The sequence below is a fragment of the Balaenoptera ricei genome, chromosome 1 (assembly GCF_028023285.1).
Source record: "Balaenoptera ricei isolate mBalRic1 chromosome 1, mBalRic1.hap2, whole genome shotgun sequence".
NCBI lineage: Eukaryota > Metazoa > Chordata > Mammalia > Artiodactyla > Balaenopteridae > Balaenoptera > Balaenoptera ricei.
This window is the reverse complement of record NC_082639.1, coordinates 109,951,004-109,974,697: the sequence shown is the minus strand read 5'-3', so window position 1 is coordinate 109,974,697 and position 23,694 is coordinate 109,951,004. Positions and strand designations below refer to the sequence as shown.

Genomic DNA, 23,694 nt, shown 5'->3' with positions numbered 1-23,694 from the left:
CCTGCCCTCCTGGGCAGCCAGGGCAGCAAGGACGGCACCAAGGGAGTTGCCCCATGGACAGGGCCCCACAGAGACACCACCGAGCCTCGCAGGGTAAGAGGCCCTACGGCCCTGCAGGCAGGTGGAAGGGGCTGCCAGGAGCTTCAGAGGAGAGGGAGAGATGGCAAGAGACTGGTCGGGAAGTGAGGAGGGAGGAGGGGCAAGCAAAGAGAGAAGGAGAGAAAGATGAGTCGGCAGGGGAAGGCAGGCCGGTGAGAAAGGACAGGTCTCGATAGAGACTGAAGGAGAAATGGGAGGGGGGGCTGGGGACCTGCCAGAGGAGGAGAAATAGGAAGGGAGAGAGACAGGAAGCACAGGGAGGGGAAAGAAGGGGAGAGCTGAAGAAGGAAGAGACGGGTGGGATGGGGGAAGAGAGGGGAGCAGAGTCAGGGAAGCTGGAGGGAGGAAGGGTCCACGTCCCAAGTGTGAGCGCCCCCTGGGAGAAAAGGCAGGCACTGCTCATCTGGCTGGGACCCCAGGCAGCAGTGGGAGGCTGACCGCTCCACCTTCTTCTGTTCATTCAGCAACGGAGGAAGCCGTCCTGCCTGTAGGGATGACAAAGGGTCGGGGAGAAAGCAACAGAACCCTGTCCACCGCCCTTGCCCACCAGCCCAGCACATTCCTCCCCGCTGGCCTGGGGGGATGGGGCCTCATTTTCTGCAGAAAATGTGGGGCACTCAGCCAGGGGCAGCGGGGGACGGAGAGTCAGGCGGTCCTTGGGCCCGCAGATGGTCTAACTCAGAGACTCTCTCGGTAGGATCCCAGGGCCACGTGCTAGGTCAGGTGTGAGCGCTGAGGGGAAAAGCTGCAGGGCCACCTGGTGTAGGAAGAACTCCGCTGCCGGGGCAAGCACGGGGACCACCCCTACCCCGGGCCTGCTCTGAGGCGCAAGGCTGGAGGCCAAAGAGACGGTGCCACGTCAGGGAGGAAGCTGGGTGGAGCCAGGCAGGATGGGTGGGGAGGCGGGAGGGGCCGGATGGAGCCACTCCCTCTCTGGGCAGTCCTCCGCCCACCCCACCCCCGGCAGAACCCAGGCCTTCCAGTCCCCTCGCCCGCCCCCGCCCAGGCCAGCAGAGGAAGCCTGCTTGCAAGGAGCATCTCCTGGGCAGGGGGACAGCGTGTGTGTGTGCGGGGGGCTCGAACGGAAGCGGGGTGAGGGGGGGCGTCAAGGACTGGACAAGTAGAAGGAAGAAAACTACAGGAGAGCAGAGTCAGAGGTTAGGGAAACTATAGGGGCCATAAGGCAGGCCTGCAGGGTTTTCTGAAATGAAAGACTGGCCCTGTGCTCTGTGAGGAGCCGCTGTGTGGATGTAAGAAATGCACCAAGGCCTGGCAGGGGAAGCTTCTTCTCAGGGGCTCCCTTGGTAGGTGTTTAATAAAAGCTAACCGTATGGATGAATGAGTGACACACTCCCCCCCACTCCAACGAGGCTCCAGCTAAGGCTTTCCCCTCAGCAGCTGCCTGCCCCTCTGGAGGTCTGGGCCTCCCTGCCCACCCCGCATCAACCCGCCTGTGCTCCCTACTGCCTGCCCTCCCCCTGGACCAGCCACACACAGCAGCAGGGTGGAGGCGGGGCGGGCGGGGGGGGGGGGTTCCTGTCCTCTGCAGGCTGGTGAGCCAGTGGAGCCAGAGCCTGCAGGAGGCATAGCAGGAGTCTGTGCTTGCAGCTCTCCCTTCCTCTTCCCCCTAACATCCTCAGTACCCTACCCTCAACCACCACACCTGTGGAATTCCCAGCTGCTCTCAGGCACAAGTAAGCAACCAAGAGATTGAACTCCAGCTGCGGAGTATTTATTGTGCACCTCTAAGGGGCAGGCACAACAGAATCACAAGATGAACAAGGCAGACACGGTCCCTGCCTCCATGGGGCTCACTGTCTAGCAGGAAAGCCCCGTTTCACAGATTTCACAGTTATAGCAGTGAGATGATGTGGTGAGTACCAGGAACTCAGATGCTCGTGGTGAGTGTGTAAGCACAAAGGCAGGAGGAGTTCTCCAAGGAAAAGACGTAATCAGGCACCTGGGGGATGAGAAGTTATCTAGATTGAGGAGGGGCAAGGGAAGGGCATTCCAGGCAGAAGGAATAGTGTGGAGCAGTCCCAGAGTAGTGAGGAGCCTGGCACTTCTGAGGACCCGGAAGAGGCCTCGTGTGACTGTAGGGCAGAGAGTGAAGAGAGGGGTGCAGTGGAGGGTGGTCCTACCTTCTCCTCACATGGCAGGTTCTGCTGGGAAGGAATGGGGTGGGGATGAGGGCCTGGGCACTGGGGAGTGTCTCTCGGTCCTCCGTGGTCCTCAACCTTTGGCCCTGACCCCCTCTCTTCTCTTCACAGAGCTGCTGGCTGCAAAGAAGACCCACACCTGTGAGTAGAGAATTGGGGTAGGAACTGGTGCTGGGGCGTGGAGAGATGGCAAAGAATTCAGCAAGGGTTCCAGGGAGGTCCGTGTAAAAGAAAGGCGCGTGCCTTGCACAGAGATGGAGCAGCTGGGCAGAGATGTCCGGGCCTGAAGGGAGGTGGAGCCTAGAAAAACGGGGGACATGGGGAGATGGGGAAAGGAGGGGCAGGGGTGAAGAAACCTCAAGATCAGGGCAATCGGAAGAGATAAGAAAGAAGCCTGAAGAGTGAGAGGGAACATCGCAGAGAAACAAGGAGAGAACAGTGAAAGCGGGCCATGGTAGAAGGAGAGGAAGCTGCTGGACAGAGGCACAGGAGCCGCAAGGGGGTGGGGCAGATCGCTGGGCCAGCGGGGAGACGGGGAGGCAGGGTGGCCTCAGGGACTCCGGGAGCCTGCACCAGGCTTTGTGGAGGCAGAGCCAGGTTTGGTGTTCATCTCTGTGGTTAACACATCCCGAGGTGTGAACAAGCCTGGGGCCAGCCTGTGCAGGGCTAGAGAGCAGGAAAGCCTTCATCTCTGTAGGAAACATAGAGATAGGAACACTCTGGGTCCTGGGGCCCTGAAAGACTGAGGCTACAGCGTGTGAGAAAGGGGTTAGAGCTCAGGAAGGACTTCCCAGTGGATACTAGCAAGTAACATCCTCTCTAGGGAACTCTCAGCACATCAGATCTATCCTCCTAGTTCATGGGAGAGGCTACTCCCCCAGAAAATGCACCCACTGCACCTTGGTCTCAAAGCTCATGTCCCCGCCACATGCCCTTACCAGCCTGAGGGCACTCTGAGGAAGGCCTTCTAAGCATCCTTGAATTGATGAGGACGACTCTGAGGTAGGAAAGGCCACCTGCATTTCTCTATGGCCCTCCCTTGGATTGCCTACCAGTTCCCCCTGAGAGCTCACTGCGGCTCCTCCTGCTGTCAAAACTGCCTAGAGCTCCCTGTTCCAAGCAGAGAGATCTCAGAGGGCAAAAGCACCACCCTCCTCCCTGAGCTGGTCAGACAGGGGCTGGGGGGCCACCGGGAGGCTACATCCTTCTGGTGGGGGGGTTGCTTTGCTCAGCACAATCCTGATCGGTGCCTCGCCTGCCCCTAGCCACAGGGCCCCACGGAAATGCTGAGCAGGGCCCTGGGAGGAAAGCGGGTCAAGGAGTGACGCGGGTGAGGTGGGGGAGGTGAGGACCAGGGACCATATGTGGGTGGGGGGAGATGGGGGACTTTCGGAGCATCTGGAACTGGAAGAGCCTCAACTCCATTCCTACCCTTAACCCCTCACCGCAGAAACCTCGGCCAGGACCACGCCCCCTTACCCCTTCGCAACCCACTGGCCCCGTGCAGCCACACCCTCACCCCACCCCCACCGATGAGTGTCCTCCCCCAAGCCACTGCCCAGCTCCTGAGAGCCCGAGGAAGGCCAGCGGGGAAAGGCTTGTGCCAGGCTGAGGAGCCCTGGAGTCCCGGCAAGATCAGAGACCTCTTAGGAGTTTTGGCCCAGAGAATCCAGGAGAGATGAACACCTCCTCCAGGCCCAGAGGCTCTGAAAAATGGGCTCCAGAATTGAGACAGCCCCCCAAAGGGGGTCTGAGACAACCCCAAGAAGGGAGGAACCCGAGAGGGACCCCCAGACCAAGAGGGGGCCTGATTACTAAGGGATCCTGAAGAGGGAACCCCGAGGCTGAGGTACCCCACGGAGCAGATATGAGGCTCAGAGAGCTTCTGAACTTGACGGGCTCCACAGAAGGACCTCAAGGCCAAGAAACTCTACAGAGAGATTCACACACCGGGAGACCCTCGTAAGCAGACCTGAACCAGAGAAAACTTCCCATTCCTCGAGTGGAATCTGGGGCCAGACTGCCTGATTTTGAATCCTGACTCCACCACTTTACTAGCTGTGTGACCTTGGGCAAGATACCTAACCCCTCTGTGTCTCACTTTCCTCATCTTTGAAATAGGTATAATGGTACCTACCACATAAAGTATTTTTTGAGGATTAGCTAATCCACATAAAACATTAAGAACCATTTCTGACATATAGCTAAGCCATCATCATCATCATCATCATCATCATCTGCATTCCAATTTCAGCAGTTTTGCTCCTGAGGAAATTTCTGATGGACTAACCCCTCCTACAGATCGTGGCACTGGTCTGATGATTATTACTGCTGCTATTATCATTTATTCCCTAGCCCAGGGCATGCACCGTGTCTGTAGGGAGGGCGTGAGCATGGTAGGTGGTGGGGCAGCCTCCCAGACTGCATCTCACTGAGCTCGGCTCTCGGCAGTCCACAGGGTCGCAGGTGGCCCCAGGCAGACATTCTGTGACTTACCTCTAGAAATATCCCTGTCCCTGGAGTCACCTGGCAAAGAGGGTCAGGCTCTGGGATCCTCGGGGGGAGGGGGAGTAGGGACCTGGCCCCAGGCTCGCGTGAGCTCCATTCCGGCTCCCCAGCCAGAACTACCCTGGCGGGTGGAAACAGCTTTTACCGCGTGTGTCTGTCGCCTGTGGTTTTGGAATTTTCCAACGCCCCCTGCGATTGGCTGCCCCGCCCCTCACACTCTGCCCCAGGCCCAGATTGGCCACGTGGGGCGCCTGTCATCCTACCCGCTACACCCCAGAGGGGTGGGGGGGTGGAGCTGGGGGGGTTGTCACTCGGCCACCTGTGGGGTGCAGATCTTAAACCCCCCGCCCAGAAGCATTGGGGGAGAGCTAGGTGCAGAGCCGCGGCCCGCAGCCCCACTGCCAGCTGCGCCCCATCCCTGGAACACCCCCGCTGAGAAGGACAGTGAGCCCAGGCGGCAAAGCCCACGACTCAGTCATGAGAAGTAAGTGAATGGGCCACCCGGGAGAGGGGAAGCCTGGGGTCCTCTGGAAAGGACGGGCACCTTGGGAACAGTGTGAGCAGAGCTGAGTGCTCTTCCCTGGCAGGGTGTGTCCCGGTCAAGGCCAAGGTCTGTGGGGAGATGGGTGGAATAGTCGGGGAGTCTTGCTCCCTGAGCAGTTCTCTTAGAGCAGCCACAGTAAAGGGACTATTGAGGAACTCCTGTGTCATGGGCTCTGCAAAGGATCTCCAAGAGTATCTGAGGTACCCTGCCCCTCGTTTTACAAAAAAGAGACTGAGACCCAGAGAGGCCCAGTGCTTCACCCCAGATCACACAGCTGTAGTAGGTGGAGGCTGGTAATTAACAGGCAGCCTGAACTCACTCCCCTGGCTCCCACTGCAGTGTTTCCCTCCGTGCCTCCAAACTGCCTGAGAGTAGGGTGAGAAAAGAGTCCAGAGGAGTTGCTGTACCCTGAAGCGGTGGGACAGTGAGGGTAAAGCCAGGTCAGCAGGCAGAGGCGGTCAGAACCCCAGCATCCAGGCCTCTGAGCCATCACACTCTCTGCCCAATGCAGGAACAAGATGACCAAGTGGAATCCAGCCAGGGTGCTCTGTGTGTGTGTGTGTGTGTGTGTGTGTGTGTGTGTGTGTGTGTGTGTGTGTGTGTGTGAGAGAGAGAGAGAGAGAGAGAGAGAGAGAGAGAGAAAGAGAGAGAGAAAGAGACCCCCCCCCCACCCCAGGTTCAGATGCCTATTTGATGAGTAGGATCAGACAGTGGAGATGGGAGCAAAAAGCCCTCAGCTTCACCCGTTTCCTGGCCCGGAGCCACGGGCCAACAGCTGGTGGGCAGATGTCTGGGGTCCCTGTGCCTTCTAGCAGAGCAGGGGTGGGCAACTCGCCCTCGTAAGGGAAGCCAGAGGACCTCTCAGAGCACAGGGCGAAGGAGGAAAAGGGAAGTCCCATGCCCCTGTGGCCTGAGGCCTGAGGTACCCCCACCCTCAACCTGGGGTCTTCCCGCAACCCACAAAAGAGAGGCCATATTAGATCCTGGAAAGACCCGTGGGCTGAGTCTAAAGACCGGGTTCTGGTGCCACCTCTGTCACAGACTAGCCTTGTAGCCTTAGGCAAGTCATTGGGCCCTTGTCGCCTGTAAAACAAGTAAGCTGAATTTTAAAACAAAACCAACTTTGGGGAAGCGCCCAGTTCTGAGGGCCCAGGACCAAGGAGAGAGCGCTGGTCTCTGAGTTAAGCACCTCCAAGGGTAGTGGAGGAAACTCAGCTCTTCCAGAGGGTACACAGAGAGGCGGCCAAGGAAAGGAAAGAGCTTCACTTCCACGTTTGGGACAGAGACTCCAGTGCCTGTGTATGAGCTGGGGCAGGTCAGGAGGGGTGAGGAGAAGAGCCAAAATCTTCCACAAGAAGAAGGGCCTCTTGGGGCTTCAGTTTCCCTTCTAGCTTCTTCCCATTAGCAGCAAAGGTTAGCAAACCGGTCTTCCCAGAAATGGTCTCAGATCAGCAAATCCACCCTGGGAAGCAATGATCAGATGTGCTTCAGAGCGTGGCAGGAGGGCAGGAGTCCCTGGGACTGGACAGGGGAGACACTTGGTCAGCTCTACATGATATCCCCCTGGGCAGTAGGCAAGAGAGGGGTCTCCTCCAATCTGGGGTTGGTACCACTGGTCCTTCTCACTTGGACATCCCTGGGTATCTCATAGCCCCAGATTATCTGACTGCCCTGACCCCCTAGGGAGTACCAGCCATCACCATGTTCTCTGACCTTAGCTGGGGCCAGCAGAGCACTGGGGTCTTGGGACTGTGACACACCCAAAGACCCAAGGGCCAGACACACAAGGAGCAGAAATAGATCAAGAAATAAAGAGAGATGCAGAGGCCAAACTCAAATAACGAAAGATCTATGAAACACATGGGGAGAGAGTGATGTCCGGATAGAGACATAACTGGAGAACTGCCAGGAGAGTCAAAACATTGCGGTGTCTAGCCTGAGACAGAACTGGAATGCAAAGATGGAAAGGCACACAGACGCAGGGAGAGACAGAGAGGAAAGAAAGCTGGCAGGAAAGGGGAGACACTGAGTATTGATCGGGTCTAGGAAGGCAGGAAGTGGGAGGCATGGGATTTATAGAAGTTCTGAAAGAATGATACAGGCTCTCTGCCATGGCAACCTGCTGGTCAGGAGAGAGGAAATGTCCATTAGCCAGAAAGACTCCCCAGCCAGCCAGAGGGAGGGTGTCCCCATCAGCTCACTCTGGGGCGCGGACGGTGTGGAGCCAATAGACATGAGGCCCCGCCATTAGGCCTGGATGGGGAGGTGGGAGGACGAGGGGTACGAGGTTGCATGCCTGTCTTTGCTGTGCCCTGATCTCTCTCAAATCTGGTCATGAAAATGAGGAGCCATGGGCCAGAAAGAAGTCCAAGTCCCCGGGTGCCACAGACCTCAGCCTGAGAGCCCAGGGCCATCTGAGAACTTTACGAAGGGCCCCCTCCTTCCTCGCATCACTGTTGCACCTTCGCCTTTTCCTCTCTTCCCATTCCTAACGGGACCCCCAAACACCCCCAGCCCAAGGCCCTAGATGTTGGGAGCATCCCAGCCCGTCCCACCGCAACGAAATGTGGGTGTTGGTGCGGCTGCCCCTCCCAGGGGCTCCCTCCCCCTCCCCTGCCCCCAGGCCACTGCCTCAAACAGGGAACGGGGACTTTCCCATGCTAAGAGCTCTCCAAGAAAGGCAGCCCTGGGGTCTCCTCCCGTCCCCCAGTGACTAGTCCTTTCTGAGATCTAATCTCCACTCCTCCTGCTGCTGCAGTGCTGCCCCTCCCTGGGACTCTGGGCTCAGAAAGGATGGAGATGTCTATCTGGGAGGAGGGACGGCAACAGGGCAGGGCCTCAGGGCCAGAGCCAGGGTCCTTCTGGGTCCACTGGTCTCCTGCCCCAGCAGAGGCACTCTGGAGAGGAGATGCAGCCCGGAGGCCGGGAAGGCCGCTGATTGTGACGTCTGGGCTCCCGCTCCTCACAGCTTCCTCCTGGTGATTCATGCCCTCCCCCAAGCCACTGGTTGTTTTCACTCAGTTTTTTTGTTTCCCCTCCTTTCTCCTGTCCCAGACTGCGGGGGTGGCAGGGCACCAAGCGGGGGGTTTCAGGTGGCTGGCTGTCTTTCGTGGCTTTTCAAAACCCCAGACTCTCCCTCGCCCACCTGAGTTTTAGCTTCACTACTTTCTCAGCCTGGGATCTGGGTGTATCAGCAGAAAATTCTCACCATGCGCAGGGAGGAGCGTTCACCAGGGACAACTGCTTCTCTCCTGACCCCCAACCCAACCCTCCCCCTCCTGCTCTTTGTGGCAGAGCCCACCACCGCCGTGGTTTCCAGCTTTGCAGAAGCTGCGGGAACTGAGAGCTGAGAAAGGAGGGAGGCTGGTGACAGGCTGGGGTACACAGGGGTTCCCTGGTCGGAGCTGTGGTCTCCGTGGGAGGAGAGGGACTAGTTTTGGCTGTGGGGTGAGGGGGCCCTAAGCTAAGAAAAGAGATGCATTCCTCTTGCCCACTCACTCATTCGTTCCTGCAGAGAGACCTACCAAGGTGTGTGAAAGCCAGGCCACACCCCAAGGGAGCTGTGGTCTCCCGAGTAGCCCCAAGACAGGAGCTCTGGTGGGATGGGCGAGCCATGCCTCCTTGGCCTTAGAAGCCAAGGGTAAAGGCAGGAGGGGGCTGGCACCACAGAAGGTGTGGGACAGAGGGAATAACGTCTCTCTGGATCTTTAGACTAGACATGAGTCTTGGCTTTAGTTCCACGGGTGTCCTCCCTGAATTCCGTTCCTAGCCCACCCCCTCACTTCACACTTTCCCCTGCAGCCGGTAACCTTGTCCCCCATCCCATTCTGCCCAGTGCATTTGGGTGTCTCATCCTTATAGAGTATATGGCTCAATAGTTGTGGACACTGGCTCTCAGGTTACAGAGACCTGGGTTCACATGCCAGATCTGCCACTTCTGGCTGTGTAACCTTAGTCAAGCCGCTTACTCTCCCCTGGACTCAGTTTTCTCATTTGTAAAATGGGGACAATACAAATAGTACCTACTTCACAGGATTGCTGTGATCATTAAATGAAAAATGTATGTAACGCCTGGCACAGAATAAGAATTCAGTCAGTGCTTATGTCTATCTTTATTACTCCCCCTTAATCAATGTCCGTTGGAGAAAAAGAGAGAGAAAGAGAAAAGAGGAAAAGCCTAGCTTTAGACTGATGGGGCACCAGGAGAAGACGAGGACCCCAGGGTTCCTCTGGCTGCATCCTTTCTCTACCAGAGCTGGGGGCTGGTTCCGGGGTTTGAGGGGAGAGATCCCCCTGGGTTGCAGCCCCTCCTTTGCTCCCACCACTTCCTCTCTGTGGCGTAGGGCACCTGGACAGGGCCCAGGGCTGTCTTCCTAAGGTGGCACAGGGCCAGGCTCTGGATGCATTCAAAGAGCCCTATCAATGAATCTCGCAGCTGTGAGAAAGGTGAGATTAGAGGAGGCTGGCGGGAGGGGGGACAGCCTACTTTGTCTCTACCGTATTTCCCCACACAGGAGGTGCCCAGAGGAAGCTCCCTGGGGATCCTTCAATCCCTGAAGCAGTCCAGAAGAGATTCATTTTCTTTTCCTAGTACCATGTCAGAATAAAGTTTTAGAGGTCACACTGGATGGCAGGGAAGATACAAGAATGAGCTGGGGAAGAGACCACCAACCCCACCCTTATGCCCCAGAAAGAGGCATAAACAGGAAGAGGGACTAAATTCTTGCTACTCAGAAAGGTAGGGTGAGGACCAGCAAGCTTGGGCACCAACCAAGAGCTTGTTCCGATGGAGAGCCTGGATCCCCTTCAGACCTGCTGCGTAGGGACCTGCATTTTAACAAGCTCCCTAGGTGATCTTGTTTAAGACTCAGAGGTCTAGAGTCACGCAGTCACTAGGTGGTTTCGGGAGGTATCATGCGCACAGGGGCATTTCTCCCTCCTTGGAATTGGAGGGTTTCCTTTGGTGGGCCCTGGGAGAGAGCTACAGTGTGAGCTACAAAGATCTTCCCGAAGCGGCAAGTGAGGGCGGGCAGAGTGAGGGCTGCTGCAGGAGCCGTGCTGCAGGGGCTGGCCTAGACGTTCCTGACCTCGGCTTGGTTCTAGTTCCTGGCACTGTCAGGCCCTTAGATGGTAAGTTCCTGGCAGGCCAGGCTCCCGGGAAACAGCTTGAGTAATCCTGTGATTACTCAGCTCCCCTCCCCAATTTGCGTTCCCACCACCTGCTGCTTCAGGGACAGGGCTCGAGGGGGAGGTTTTGAAGGTGAGCTATCCGAGGTGTTTTTCAGCTCTGGCTCCCCCCACCGCCACCTCTGCCAGTCCTCTTCCCGTTCTCTCCCCTCCCCTCCTCCACAAGTCACACTCGTGTGCACCGGTACTTTCTCTTTGAGGTTTTGGGTAGATGGCATTGCCGGGGGACAGGTGGCAGGGCCAGGAGGGAGGAGTAGGATAAGAGGGCCTGACACTGCTGAGAGGGCCAGGGGCTGGGCATGGGCCCAGGACACGAGTGTGGGTTCTTCTGTGTTTCTGCGGCTCCCTCTCTCTCTGGGTCTGTCTATGTTGCCTCCTGGTCCCCAAACTCTTGGTCTTTCTAGCTCAGAGGCTAGAGGGTCTGACCCTCTAGCCCGAAACCCCTGATCCTATGTGCCTGTCTCATTCCCTGGGTGCCTGCCTCACTGTGTACCTCTGTCTCGGACTATGGTTGGGGAGCATGGGGGAGTGGCTGGCCTGGTGGCCGGGGTCTAAACTCTGGTGTCCCCCAAACATGGGTATTTGTGAAGGTGGTTTGTGGCTGGCCACATCATCCTATGAGAAGGGCGAGGTCTTGGTGACACTCTTGTGAGGTTCCTAGGGCCAGGACCAGCAGTGAGTCAGGCTGTGGGGCAGAGAGATGTGTCTGAGTTACCCGTGTGGTCAGCTCACACACGCACACGGATGTGGCTCTTGGAGAAGGGAAGAGGCAGGGAGGCCTGTGGTTGAGGACTGGGCTGGAGCCCGAGTTCCCACTGCGGCTTGGCCTAGTCTCCCTCCCGCTTACTTTTTTGGGTGACCCATGTTGGTTTCTGCCCTCTCTGGGCTTAAGGCCACCGAGGAGAGAGATCCCACGGTGTTGGAGAGGAAATGCGTTGGGGAGAGGCAAGGGCAGACTCCACAGGGCACAAGCACTTCTCTTGGGCCTCAAATGCCTTCTGGGTTCTGTGCCCACTGCTGTGCTTGGTGGTAGCCAGCACACACGGTGCTCGCAGCCGCGCTGCGCTTTCCGCAGGTGATACCACATACCCACGGTGCTACCGCCCATCACCCCCTGGACAGGCGGTGAAGGCTATGCTTACCTTTTACTGGCAAAGGAACTGAGACCCAGAGAATCCAGTGGCTAGATGTGCACGTGCCCCCACGTTCTCTGCCCCTTTTCCGGGCACCCAATCCCCCTCCTTGTTCTCTCTTCCCTCCATTCATTCCAATCTGCTCTTAATTTACTGGAAAGAATCTGAAAGCTCCCTTGCTGTCTGTCCTGGATGATCACAGCCTATTGTGTGGGTGCTGGGCAGACTAGTGGGGCTGGGGGTGAGGAGAAGGCTCGAGCTCTAATGGAGGGACTTCAGACACCTATGCACCCCGTCCCCCGTGAGAAGGCAGCTGCTTACCCTGACTCAGCTCAAGGCTAGCCTGAGGGGATGATGGTTTAAGGATGACGGAAACAATATTTCAGGGAGTGCCACGGAGCCATGGTCACCCTCCCCACCTCACATCAGCAGGTCCTACACGCAACCAGGGTCCAGGCCTGGACCAGAGGAGAGTTCACAGGACTGTGGATTTGCCCTATAGGCAGGCTGCTGCTTCCTCTGACCCTTGGGATCAGAGATGAGAAGGGGCTACGGTCCTAGACCAATTTATGACATGCTCCACCCCAGGCATGCCCCCTCGGAGGGGAGGCAGCAGGTTAGCAATGTCAGAGGAGAGACCCACATGCCCTTAGGAGTGATGAAAACACCTAAAAGGGACACCAGCTCTGCCCAGTGCCTTCAAAGATTGGCTGGGGGGAGGCCAATGCCTGGTCCCTGAAGCTCAGCAGAGAGCTGTGGGCATTGACAAGGATGGGGCAAACCTGGGGCCAGTAACCAACCACAGTGAAGGGAGCGGGGAGGTAGGTTATAGTGAGCTCAGTGGGAGAGAGGGGGTTCCTGGCAGCCAGTGAACAAACACTAACAAATATGCACGTGTGCACACTGGCTCAAGCAGACATGTCTATTGGCTCACGAACCACATGTACCTTTCATGTGTACACATACACACACACACACACACACACACACACACACACACGAGCACCCCTTCAAACATGCAACATGCCCACTGATGTGTGTGCCCCAAAAGTCATATACACAGAACAGCCGAATGGAAAGCTATGGGGAACTGGGATATAGACCCAGCTCCTGGGTAAACTAGCGGTATGAACCTGGGCCAACCACCTGATCTCATTTGGCCTATTCCTTCATCTGTGAAGGAAAAAAAGAGGTTGAATTTGATGGTCCGTAGTCCCAGCCAGTGTTAACCTTCATGATTCGTGCACACACAGTTGGACGCAGAGGCCCTCGTACACACGTAAGCATGCACACTCTCATACGTGGAGACTCGCACAGCCACCCTCTGCTCTGGGGCCAGGAACCTAGGAGGCCTGTTTGATCCGCTCCCTGGCTCTCAGACATCCAGCAGAGCTGGCTTGTTGACCCCACTTTCCTGGGCTCCATCTCGGCTTCTCCTTACCCTCTCTGGGGCCCACCCAGTGGACCCTGCCCCCTTCGGCCCGTGGTCTCTGCACAGCCCCTCCCTGAGCCTTCACTGCCCAGCCGAGGATGGCTGGCATCTCTACCTGTCCCCCAGGTGCCTCCTGCCTGGTGGACCATATCTTCCCACCATGCCCCACACTCTGCCCCTGTGGGCCGAGCCCCAGTGGGGGAGGGCGGCACAGAGGAAGCCCCCTGGGCGGGAAGCAGGTGTTGTGAAGCCATGAGGACTCCTAGGTCCCCAGGCAAGAGGGAGGCAACTAGAGCTTTTCATCTTGAAGGGCTGAACAGGTGGCCTCTGCAGCTGCTTTCCCTGCCCCCGTAGAACTGATACAACCCCCGGCCAGCCCGGGAAACTAAAACAGCCTCCACAGACACTTTGCTGAGTGGCATTTGGCATTCACTCCTTCATCCGTCTTGCAAGAGGGAAACAGCAAGCTGGAGCGGGGGAGGGAAGCAGGGGAAGCACCGTGTCCCTGTATCTGTCCCCCAGGTACAGGCGGTAGGATACACCGAAGGCTCCTGGGCTGACCTCTGCTCTTTCCCTCTTCTAGCACAAATTGAAGTGATCCCTTGCAAAATCTGTGGGGACAAATCATCTGGGATCCATTACGGGGTTATCACCTGTGAGGGGTGCAAGGTGAGTACACACACATATACAGTCTCTTCAGAGGTGGGGAGAGGGACCTCGGCGGCCTTTGTTCTGCCTGCAGGGCTGGTCTCCTGAGACAGCTAGAGAGCTACCCGGGTGGCACCTTGCCTGGAGAGCCCGGCGCACAGGAGGGCCTTGTCTTCAACTAGGGAAGTGATTGCAGGACAGATTACAATGGAGGGGAGAAAACTGAGGCGTCGTGTAAGATCTGGAAAAGGTGGGGCTAGAGCTTGCGGGCTGCAGGCACTTGGGACTGAGCTGGGCCTGGCCCGGATCAGCAGCCCTGGTCTCCACCTGCCTTCCCCAGGGTTTCTTCCGCCGGAGCCAGCAGTGTAATGTGGCTTACTCCTGCACCCGTCAGCAGAACTGCCCCATCGACCGCACCAGCCGAAACCGATGCCAGCACTGCCGCCTGCAGAAATGCCTGGCCCTGGGCATGTCCCGAGACGGTGAGGCCAAGCGGGCAGCCCACGAGGCTTCAGTCTCCAGAGGGGCAGCCTGACCTGCTGTGCCAGACAGGGGTTAGAACGCCCTTCGGGAGCTCCGTCCCTCCCTCTGGCAGGCCCTTGTCTCTTCCACTGTTCACCATGGCAGTGGGCAGGCTACCCTCAACAAAGGTCTTCACAGTGCCCAGCTTCAGGCTCTGCTACAACAACCCTCCTTTCCCCAAGGTCCCAGACTCTTCATTTTCTCCTTCCTCGGGATGGAGTCGCCTCACCCGACTCCCCTGTGACCCAGATCCCATCCGCATTCCACATCTTTCCCTCCTGCCCCATGGCTCCAGTTCCAGCTCCGTCTCCCTAGTGCCCCATCCCCAGCCTGGGCCAGGGGGAGGTGGCTGCGAATGGGACCAGAGTTGGCCTGAGAACAGCCCAGAAGGCTGAGGCTGGGGAGGCCGGCTGTTCCTGGAGGCTTTTCTCCACCTTCCTCAGCCACTGCCCCTCGCAGCCCCCAAACTGCTCCCCCCGCAACACCACAGAAGGAGCCCAGGCCGGGGCTGGGGGAGACCTGAGGTGATGAGGAGCCAGAAGGAGCCTGTCAGCACTTTTCAGCGCCCAAAATAACAAAGTGAAAGGAAACACGCAGTGTTACAAAGGGGCAGGCGGGGCGACGAGGGGCTGTGTCCCCACACCTGGGAGGGGTGGCGGGCAAATGAAAAGGCAGGAAAGAGAGAGCAGAAGAGGATGTTCAGAAACCAGCCGCGAAGCCTGGGTTGGGCTGTGGTGAGTATCTAGGTCACCAGGGAGCCTGCAGGCCTGACCACAGGGGGACCTGCATTCTCGGCTCTCCTCTTCCTCCGACCCTCCTAGACAGGCGAGGTGACCCCAATACAGCTCGAGGCCCCCCACTCAGCCACCCCCAGCCCCATATCACGAGGCCAGGGCCCTCAGTCAGGACTCATTGCTTGCATTCTGCCACCAGTAGAAGCTGGTTTCGAGCCAGGAGAGTTTGCCCGGGAGACTGAAATGTCTGGGCTGGACCGAGCCCCGAAGCAAACCAGAGTGAGAGGTGGGAGGGGTCTTGAACAAAAGTGCCCTGAAGGGAGGCTCTCAGGCAAGACTGGAGAAGCTCTGCTGGGAGTCAGCTATTCAGGGAGCAGCAAGTTAATCCTGTGATGACCCAGATGCCTACTCACTCTGCCCTGTACCCTGTCCTCCCCCCTCAAAAACTCCTGATCCCCAAACCTCTTTCAGCTGTCAAGTTCGGCCGCATGTCCAAGAAGCAAAGGGACAGCCTGCATGCTGAGGTGCAGAAACAACTGCAACAGCGGCAACAGCAGCAGAGGGAACAAGCGGCCAAGACCCCTCCTGCAGGAGCCCAAGGAGCAGACCCCCTCGCCTGCACCTTGGGGCTCCCAGATGGGCAGCTGCCCCTGGGCTCCTCGCCTGACCTGCCGGAGGCCTCAGCCTGTCCCCCCAGTCTCCTGAGAGCCCCAGGCTGCGGGCCCTCCTACTCCAACAGCTTGGCCAAGGCCGGGCTCAACGGGGCCTCATACCACCTGGAATACAGCCCTGAGCGGGGCAAGGCCGGGGGCAGAGAGAACTGCTATGGCACAGGCAGCCAGCCGGCCCCTGACAGGTGTGGACTCCACTTCGAGGACCCCAGGCACCCTGGGCTTGGGGAACCAGGACGGGGCCCGGACAGCTACTTCAGCCCCAGTTTCCGCAGCACCCCAGAGGCGCCTTATGCCTCCCTGACGGAGATTGGTGAGCCCCTGGGGAGGTAGCTGGGGAGAAGGGAGGGGGAGGAAGATAAGGGAGGGGCTTCCAAGAAAGGGGCCCTAGTCAGCACCCTCTGTAAACCAGACGTGCACAGGGGCCTCGGGGGGAGGCAGAGCAGGGCTAGGCCAGGCAGAGGAGTGCCCTTTGTACGGGAAGGGTAGGAGCTGGCTGAGATCGAGCCCCTGCTTTCCTCCTCCTCCTCCGGCCCCAGAGCATCTGGTGCAGAACGTTTGTAAGTCCTACCGAGAGACGTGTCAGCTGCGGCTGGAGGACCTGCTCGGACAGCGCTCCACTGTCTTCTCCCGAGAGGAGGTGGCCGGCTACCAGAGGAAGGTGAGGCCAGGGGACCGCGCAGGGAAGGGAGGACCTCCCACCACCACTGGGGGGTCCAGAGACAGCCACCTGCACACGCAAGTGGGCTGGGGCGAGGCAGGGTATCCCAGAAAGACACAGTGGGTACCGCTGTTAAGTATGCACCCTAGCAGTTGGATGAGAGCTTCTCCTTAGCTCCTGCCTATGGTCATTTTACGCGGCCTTCATCCTACCTCCCCCATCACGCCGACCTTGGCGAACAGACCTCGGCCTAAGCTCCTTCCTCCTCCGTCAACAACGACAAGAGTCAGAATCCTGAGCAGCATTTGTTAAACGCTCCTTCTCTGCCAGGCACTGTGCTGAGCGCTTTACATAAATTATCCTTGACCCTAAGGACAACCAACCTATGAGGCTGGCCTCTATCTCTGTTCTTAATGGACCGAGAAACTGAGCTCAGAGGAGTTCGTAGACTTACTCCTCGTCGCAAAGTAGTGGATCTGAAAGCAAATTCAGATCCATCGGGCTCCAAAGCTTGTTCTCTCCCTCCTGTCACTCTGACAACATCTCCTGCGCTAAAAGCACTTGTTTGGTACTGAACTTGAGTATGTCTTAGTCACCTCAACAAGATGCACACTCTTTGAGGGCAAAGCTGTATCTCAGACGTTTGTTAATTCCCCACAACAGCTAACTCTGCACCAGTGGCTGGTGGGCGCTCAGTAAGTGCGTCCAAGTGACAAGAATTAACCTGGAGTGCACATTTGTGCTAAGAATAGGCTAAAAACATGGGTGCTGAGAATGTGGTGGTTCAGAATCTACCCCCTGCAGTTTATCTGTCTGGGTTCCCAGGGCCTTGGCGGGGGGCCCGGGGTCATAAAGAGGGCTACAGTGGGACCCCCTCCTTCCCTGCAGTCAATGTGGGAGATGTGGGAACGCTGTGCCCACCGCCTCACCGAGGCCATTCAGTACGTGGTGGAGTTCGCTAAGAGGCTCTCAGGCTTTATGGAGCTCTGCCAGAATGACCAGATCGTGCTACTCAAAGCAGGTGCCCAGGGAGAGGGGGCAGGCCTGGGGGCAGTGGGGACAGATGAGGAAACGGGCAGGGCTGAGTGGAGGGAGGTGACTTAAGGGAACTGGGACACTGAGGGAGACAGAGACAGATTCCTGGCCGTGTTTGATGGTGTACCTGCCTTTCTCCCCACTCCTCAGGAGCCATGGAAGTGGTGCTGGTCAGGATGTGCCGGGCCTACAATGCTGACAACCACACAGTCTTTTTTGAAGGCAAATACGGTGGCATGGAGCTCTTCCGAGCCTTGGGTGAGGGGCAGGGGGAAATGAGAGAGAGGAGTCGGATGCCAACCCCATCCGAGGCTTGGAGACCCAGGGCCCCCTCTTTTCAGGACAGATTGCCCGCTCTGCTCCAAACACCAAGGGGCGGGTGTCCTCGGGCACTGTGGCCTCACCCACCTTGCTCACTCTTTCGTTTCCACCCCACCAGGCTGCAGCGAGCTCATCAGCTCCATCTTTGACTTCTCCCACTCCCTGAGTGCCTTGCATTTTTCCGAGGACGAGATTGCCCTCTACACGGCCCTCGTCCTCATCAATGCCAGTGAGTGTCACTGGGCTTGGGTAAAGGACATTCGGGCAGTGGTGGGGGGGGGGTGGCGCAACAGATACTGAAGAGTCTGGACCTTCGCTTGTGGTTAAATCTGGCAAGTCACTTTAAAGAGCTGAATGAGCCCCCCTGAATATTGCTGTAAAATTATGAGTTAAAATAAAGACACAGAGGAGCCTGACAGAGGGAAAAGAGCAGCGCAGGTGGGGTTGGAGAAGTGGGGAGACGCGAGGAAGAGAGGAAGTGAGCCATTTCCCTGGGAGAAATTAGTCTGCTTGTGAGTCCCTGTCAGTGACTCCATTGCGGCCACACGTTGGAATCACCTGGGGAGCTTTAAAACCGATTGCTGCGACTCTGAGGTCATTGATCTGGGGTGCTGCCGGAACACCAGAAGTTTTAACAGCCTCTCACAAGTGATTGTAATGTGCCACCAAGCTTGAGAATCACTGCTCTGTGTGAACTCATTTCAAGACTACATGCCATCGGGAATTCCCTGGCCATCCAGTAGTTAGGATTCCACGCTTTCACTGCCGAGGGCATGGGTTCAATCCCTGGTTGGGGAACTAAGATCCCACAAGCCCCGTAGCGCAGCCAGAAACAGAAATGAAAAACAAAACAAAACAAAAGACAACATGCCATCATGGCAGGACTCTGGATGTCCGTTCCACTGGAATGGAGTGGGCTGGGTGAGCCAGCTGAATGCTAAGGATTCAGAGAACCTGGGGAAGTGGGTTGAGCTGCTAACCCTAGTTTGCAGACCAAGATTATCAGTCTTCTGGCTCTGCCAATGAGTAGAGACCTAAACATTCCCCTTGAACTGGAAATAAAGACTTAAAAGACGACTTCTGGGTATTTTATGGAGTCAGGGCAAAAGGTGGTTTGTCTCTTGAAGTTAGCCACAGACTGCTGCAGAGGCCTTGATGCTGACCTAGGTGGCTTCACAAAGCCCATCTTCCTATCTGGGGCCATCCCTGCCAGGTGGCGGGGAAGAAGAGAGAACTTTTTTTTTTTCTTCCCCACAGCAGAGTTTTAGTGCCTAGCTTTGAATTAGCTATGTGAAATATCAGGGTACCAGGGATAGGGCAGCTTGGAACTGGGAGATTGGAATGTCTTATCCCTTTCATCTCTCTCCAGTTTTCCTTGTAGAAAGCTAGCCCAGCCCAAGGCCCCATAGCTTACCATTATCAAACTAAGACACACACACACACACACACACACACACACACACACACACACACTTACACTCTCTCTCACTCAGCTAGGAAGATCTATATTCAGCACAGATGTCCAGAATGACACACCCTTTTGGGGAAGTTAACGTCCATGCTCTTTCTTTTTCTTGCTATGGTCCCATCCCCTCCTTCAGACCGGCCAGGGCTCCAAGAGAAAAGGAAAGTAGAACAGCTGCAGTACAATCTGGAGCTGGCCTTTCATCACCATCTCTGCAAGACTCATCGCCACGGCATCCTGGCAAAGGTAGGAGCAGTCCCTGGGACAGAGGAGGTCAGGCCCAGTGCCAGATCTGTGACATCACGGCTTGCGAGGGCCATGGTCTGAGGGTCCAGAGGAGGAAGTGCTTGAGTGCTAAGTTGTGTGAGAGAGCTTGCAACAGCCTGGGGGCAAGGGGACTGATCAGTCACTTCCATGCGGGTAAAGATGGGAAGTTAGGGAGCCTGGAATTGGGAGGGACCTCCAGGGAACAATTCAGTTTAATAGAGCCACCGCTTACCCAGCACCTGCTTGTACCGTGGAATGGAAAGATACAGAGATGCCGTCCTTACCCCCACCAAGAGTTTTTAATCTGCTGTGAAGAAGAGACTCGTGTACCAATGACCCTAACATAGAGGAGAATGTGTTATGGGATATAATAATAATGCGATTAACAAAGTGCTTTCACAGATATGCTCATCTTTATGACAACTCAGTCAGTAAGATAGGTGTTAAAATCTCCCTGTAGTGATAAGGAAACTTAAATGACTTGTCCAATTTTATGCAGTCATAAGTGATAAATGTAAGGTTTAATCCCAGGGCTTTTTCTACCTTATCCCTGTGCCCCTAATATAGTACTACAGTAAGAGATATTGGGGAAATGTGAGAGCATGGAAGAGAGATTAAAAATAACTTGAGGGTAAAAGGAGTGGGTCATAAATTCTTCCTAGAGGAGGTGGCATTTAAACTAGGCCATGAAATATGTAAGATTTTAACGGGCCTTCAGGGGGTGGGACAGGCATTCCAAGCTTAGGGAAAAATATGGACAAAAATAAGGAGGCAAGATAATGCATATACGGAGAATAGTTCATGGAACATTTTGACTAAAGTGTAAGGTCAGGAGCTGGGATAGATTGATGGGGGCAGGGAAGTAGCAGAAGACAAGCTTGAAAATTAGGTCAAGGAGCAAATCAGAGAGGACTTTCAAGGCCATATTAAAGAGTTAAGACTTTATTTCCAGGCAATGGAGAGCACCAAAGGCTAGAGGAATGATATCATCAGAGTTATTATTTAGGCAATTTAATTTGGAACCAGTGTAAAGGAACCATTTATGTAATGGTTCAAGCAATGGGCACTTGCTATGTGCCAGGCAGAGTGCTAGGTGCTGAGAATACAGAAATGCCTTAAATGACAGGCTCTGCCCTAAATAAACTTCAAGTCTGGTAGAATAGATTAGGAGGAGGAGAACCTGAGAGAGCAGTTGGAAAGCAAATCTCTGTTGGATCCACCTTCAGAATACATCACCTCCCACTGTTACCCCCTAGCTGTCAGTTCTCACTTGGACCATTAAAGAGGCCTCCTTAACTGGACCCCTGCTCCATCCCTGTCTGTCCTACGGCAGCCACACAGCACTGTTCGCAGTGCTCCTAGAGCTGCCCATCATGCTGAAAATCAAATCTAGAGTCTGTGTCGTGGTCTACTGGCCTCATGATGTGTCTGACCCCCGACTTCTTTTCTCACCTCATCTCCTTCCACTGCCCTCTCAGTCACCCGTTCCAGCAACACTGGCCTCCTTGCTATTCCTTGAACACATCAAGCCCGGTTGCTTCTCAGGACTTTGCTGTTCCAGCTGCCTGGAAGGTTCTTCCCCTAGTTTTCCAAATGGCCTGCTCCATCCCTTCATTCTGGAGAGGTTTTCCCAGACCACCCCATACAAAAAGCCCTCTACCCATCACTCTGCTTTATTGTTTTTTAAAGAAGTTTTCTAACATATATTTATTTTCTGGCTCCCTCACTAAAATATACATTTAATAAAGGTAGAGATTTTATTTTCTTCACTGATCTATCACCACAATCCATCACAGTTCCTAGCCAAAAGGGTCTCAACAAATATTTGAGAATGAATGAAAGAATGAATGAAAGAATGAATGAATGAAGCTATTGCAATAGCCCAGACAAACGCAAAATAAAGCAGGAGGAATGAAAAGAGGATGAATTCAAGAGATTTCAAGGGATCCCATGCTGCCTGCTCTTCCCTGACTGTCCCTTTCCTAGGCAACTAAGCTGGGGAAAAGGGGGTGGCTGGTGAGAGGTATTTTTAAGGCTCACTTGGTTATACAGGAAACTGCAGAAGATAAATGGTTTTCTCAGCCTTTCTCCAGTGAGGTCTCCCTGCCTCTGTCTCCTCATGGCTCTCTGGGCCTTTTTCATTCCCCTCCACTGGCTGAGTGCTGGCAGTGTTGGTTTACTATTTGCAGTGTTGGGTACCTGCTTGGAAATTGCTTAGTCCAAACAAACAGTTATTGAGCATTTGCCATGTGTAAGCAGCTTGATAGGTACAGAGGATACAGACAGAGGGAGGGAGGGAAGGGAGAGAGAGAGACCCTACCTAAGGAGTTTAAATCTAGGGTAGGGAGACAGACAAATTGGATCATTTTCCTAAAATGGGATTTCGGTGCTGCACAGAGGGAAACCCAAAGGAAGGGCCCTTAACCCAGGGAAATAGTCCTAGAGGAGGTAACACTGAGGGTGAGTAAGAATTAGCCAAGCACAGAAGAATTGGAAAGGCATTCCAGGGGAGGGGAACAGTATCAACAAAGGCAAAGAGGCACGTAACATTGTATAACAGAGAGTGACAGAATTTCACTATTATAAAAGCATAAAGTGTGAGTTAGAGAGTCTTTAACAGGGCTCATCTTAGGAGTAGCAGGAACACCATTTGCGGGTTTCAGCCAGAAAACATGTACCTGTCCCATAGCAGTTCTCGCTAGCCTCCAGTTGCCTGAACACAGACCTACCCCTACCAGTGGGATCTGGCTGTTCCACAAGCGCCAAGTGTGCAGGGAGAAAGCAAGGAGAGTTATCCCAGCCCAGGAAGGATGGGGGCACTTCTCTGCTCTGGGGACAGAGCTGTAGTACTGACCCTCCTTCCCCATGAACCCATGTCCAGCTGCCACCCAAGGGGAAGCTTCGGAGCCTGTGTAGCCAGCATGTGGAAAAGCTGCAAACCTTCCAGCATCTCCACCCCATCGTGGTCCAAGCTGCTTTCCCTCCGCTCTACAAGGAACTCTTCAGCACTGAAATCGAGTCACCTGAGGGGCTGTCCAAGTGACCTGGAAGAGGGACTCCGTTCCCTTCCCTAGAGCCTGGTGGCTCACCTTCCCCTTGGCCTTTTCCTTTCCTGTGCGCCCTGGAGGGTGGTCTCTGCCTGTTTTGGGGGGGTGAGCAAATGCGGAGACTGGCTTTCTGCCCACCAGCCTGCCTGGCAGCGGGCCAAGAGCTACAGGGTGGGGATGGAGGAACACCATCTCCAGCCTCAGCTTTGTCCTGGCCCCTCTCAGCTTCTGGGGGACCTGGGGTGGGATACAAGGACCTCTAGGAGGACCTAGGTGTCCTCAGGACAACAGGGGGATCCAGGACACCCTGGACAAACAGAACTCAACTCTGGGCTCAGAAGCTAAGAATAGGCCTTTGAAATACCTCATTGCATTTCCCTGGGGCCTTTGGCTGGGGAGATGCATCAAGCTCAGAGACTGGCATCTGGAGCCCAGAAGGACCTGTATATAACATGAATCTGGATCTTTAGATTTTCTGCCTTCCCCCTTCCTCCCAGCTCAGCAAGGAAGTTGTTGGGAACCCTGGGGTCTAAAAAAGACTAGATATGTGGAGGGTAAGGACGGGATGGGGGTAAGGGAGGGGCTGGGGATAATATTTTTATGGGATTTGGGTATAAGGATAGGGTATGACGAAGGCCAAGAGCATCACAGACAGACAGACAGACAGAGGGTTAGAACTCAAACTTCTTATGTGCACTTTAAAAATAGACTTTAGTGGTTACACAAATCTGATCAGAGACACATGTCCACATACATGTGAAACACATACTCACACACTTAACCTGTAGTCATGCAGCTCTATAGACGCATTTAATCTGACAGTCTCTGTCTTCCTTGAGGTCACAGATCAGAGGAACTTAGTGGCCTCAGGGAAGATCCCAATCCTGAGGGACCCCAGAACATTTTCACCTGGTGCCCCAGTTCACCAATCTTAGACGTGGGGTGGCCCAAACTCTATCCCAGCCCCGGCTGTCTTCTGTCAAAGGAAACCCTAAAAGAAGAGATGGCTGGACACTGATAAGTCAGAAGGCCAAGGACAGACCCCCGGAGGACTGTCTGGGCCCCATCCTCCAGCCCTGCTCTCGTTATGGAGAAAGGCAGCAGATGCGATTCCACCACTCTGTGCCTGGGTACCACCAAGTCTGGCAGGGTGAAGGAGACCTGTTTCTCCAGCCGTGATCTTGCCCGAGAACTTCTCTTGCCTTTATAAATAGCTGTGAGCCCTCCTCTGAGGGATAAACAGCAGGTGGTCAGGACGGTT

General features: G+C 55.6%; 1 protein-coding gene across 2 annotated transcripts; it reads left to right on the top strand.

The window, feature by feature from the left end:
* On the top strand, positions 1-23,689 carry RORC (RAR related orphan receptor C). 2 transcript variants are annotated; one of them, XM_059931842.1, is made up of 11 exons: positions 1-93; positions 2,370-2,399; positions 13,646-13,731; positions 14,051-14,192; positions 15,438-15,950; positions 16,177-16,298; positions 17,187-17,319; positions 17,484-17,555; positions 17,773-17,883; positions 19,256-19,365; positions 22,268-23,689. In XM_059931842.1, the coding sequence occupies exons 1-11, from the start codon at positions 54-56 to the stop codon at positions 22,427-22,429; spliced, it is 1,521 nt and encodes a 506-aa protein (XP_059787825.1). In that variant the 5' UTR covers positions 1-53; the 3' UTR covers positions 22,430-23,689. The 2 variants fall into 2 exon arrangements, with proteins under 2 accessions (XP_059787825.1, XP_059787817.1); XM_059931834.1 differs by having other exon boundaries at positions 17,484-17,591.
* The last annotated feature ends 5 nt before the right edge of the window (positions 23,690-23,694 follow it).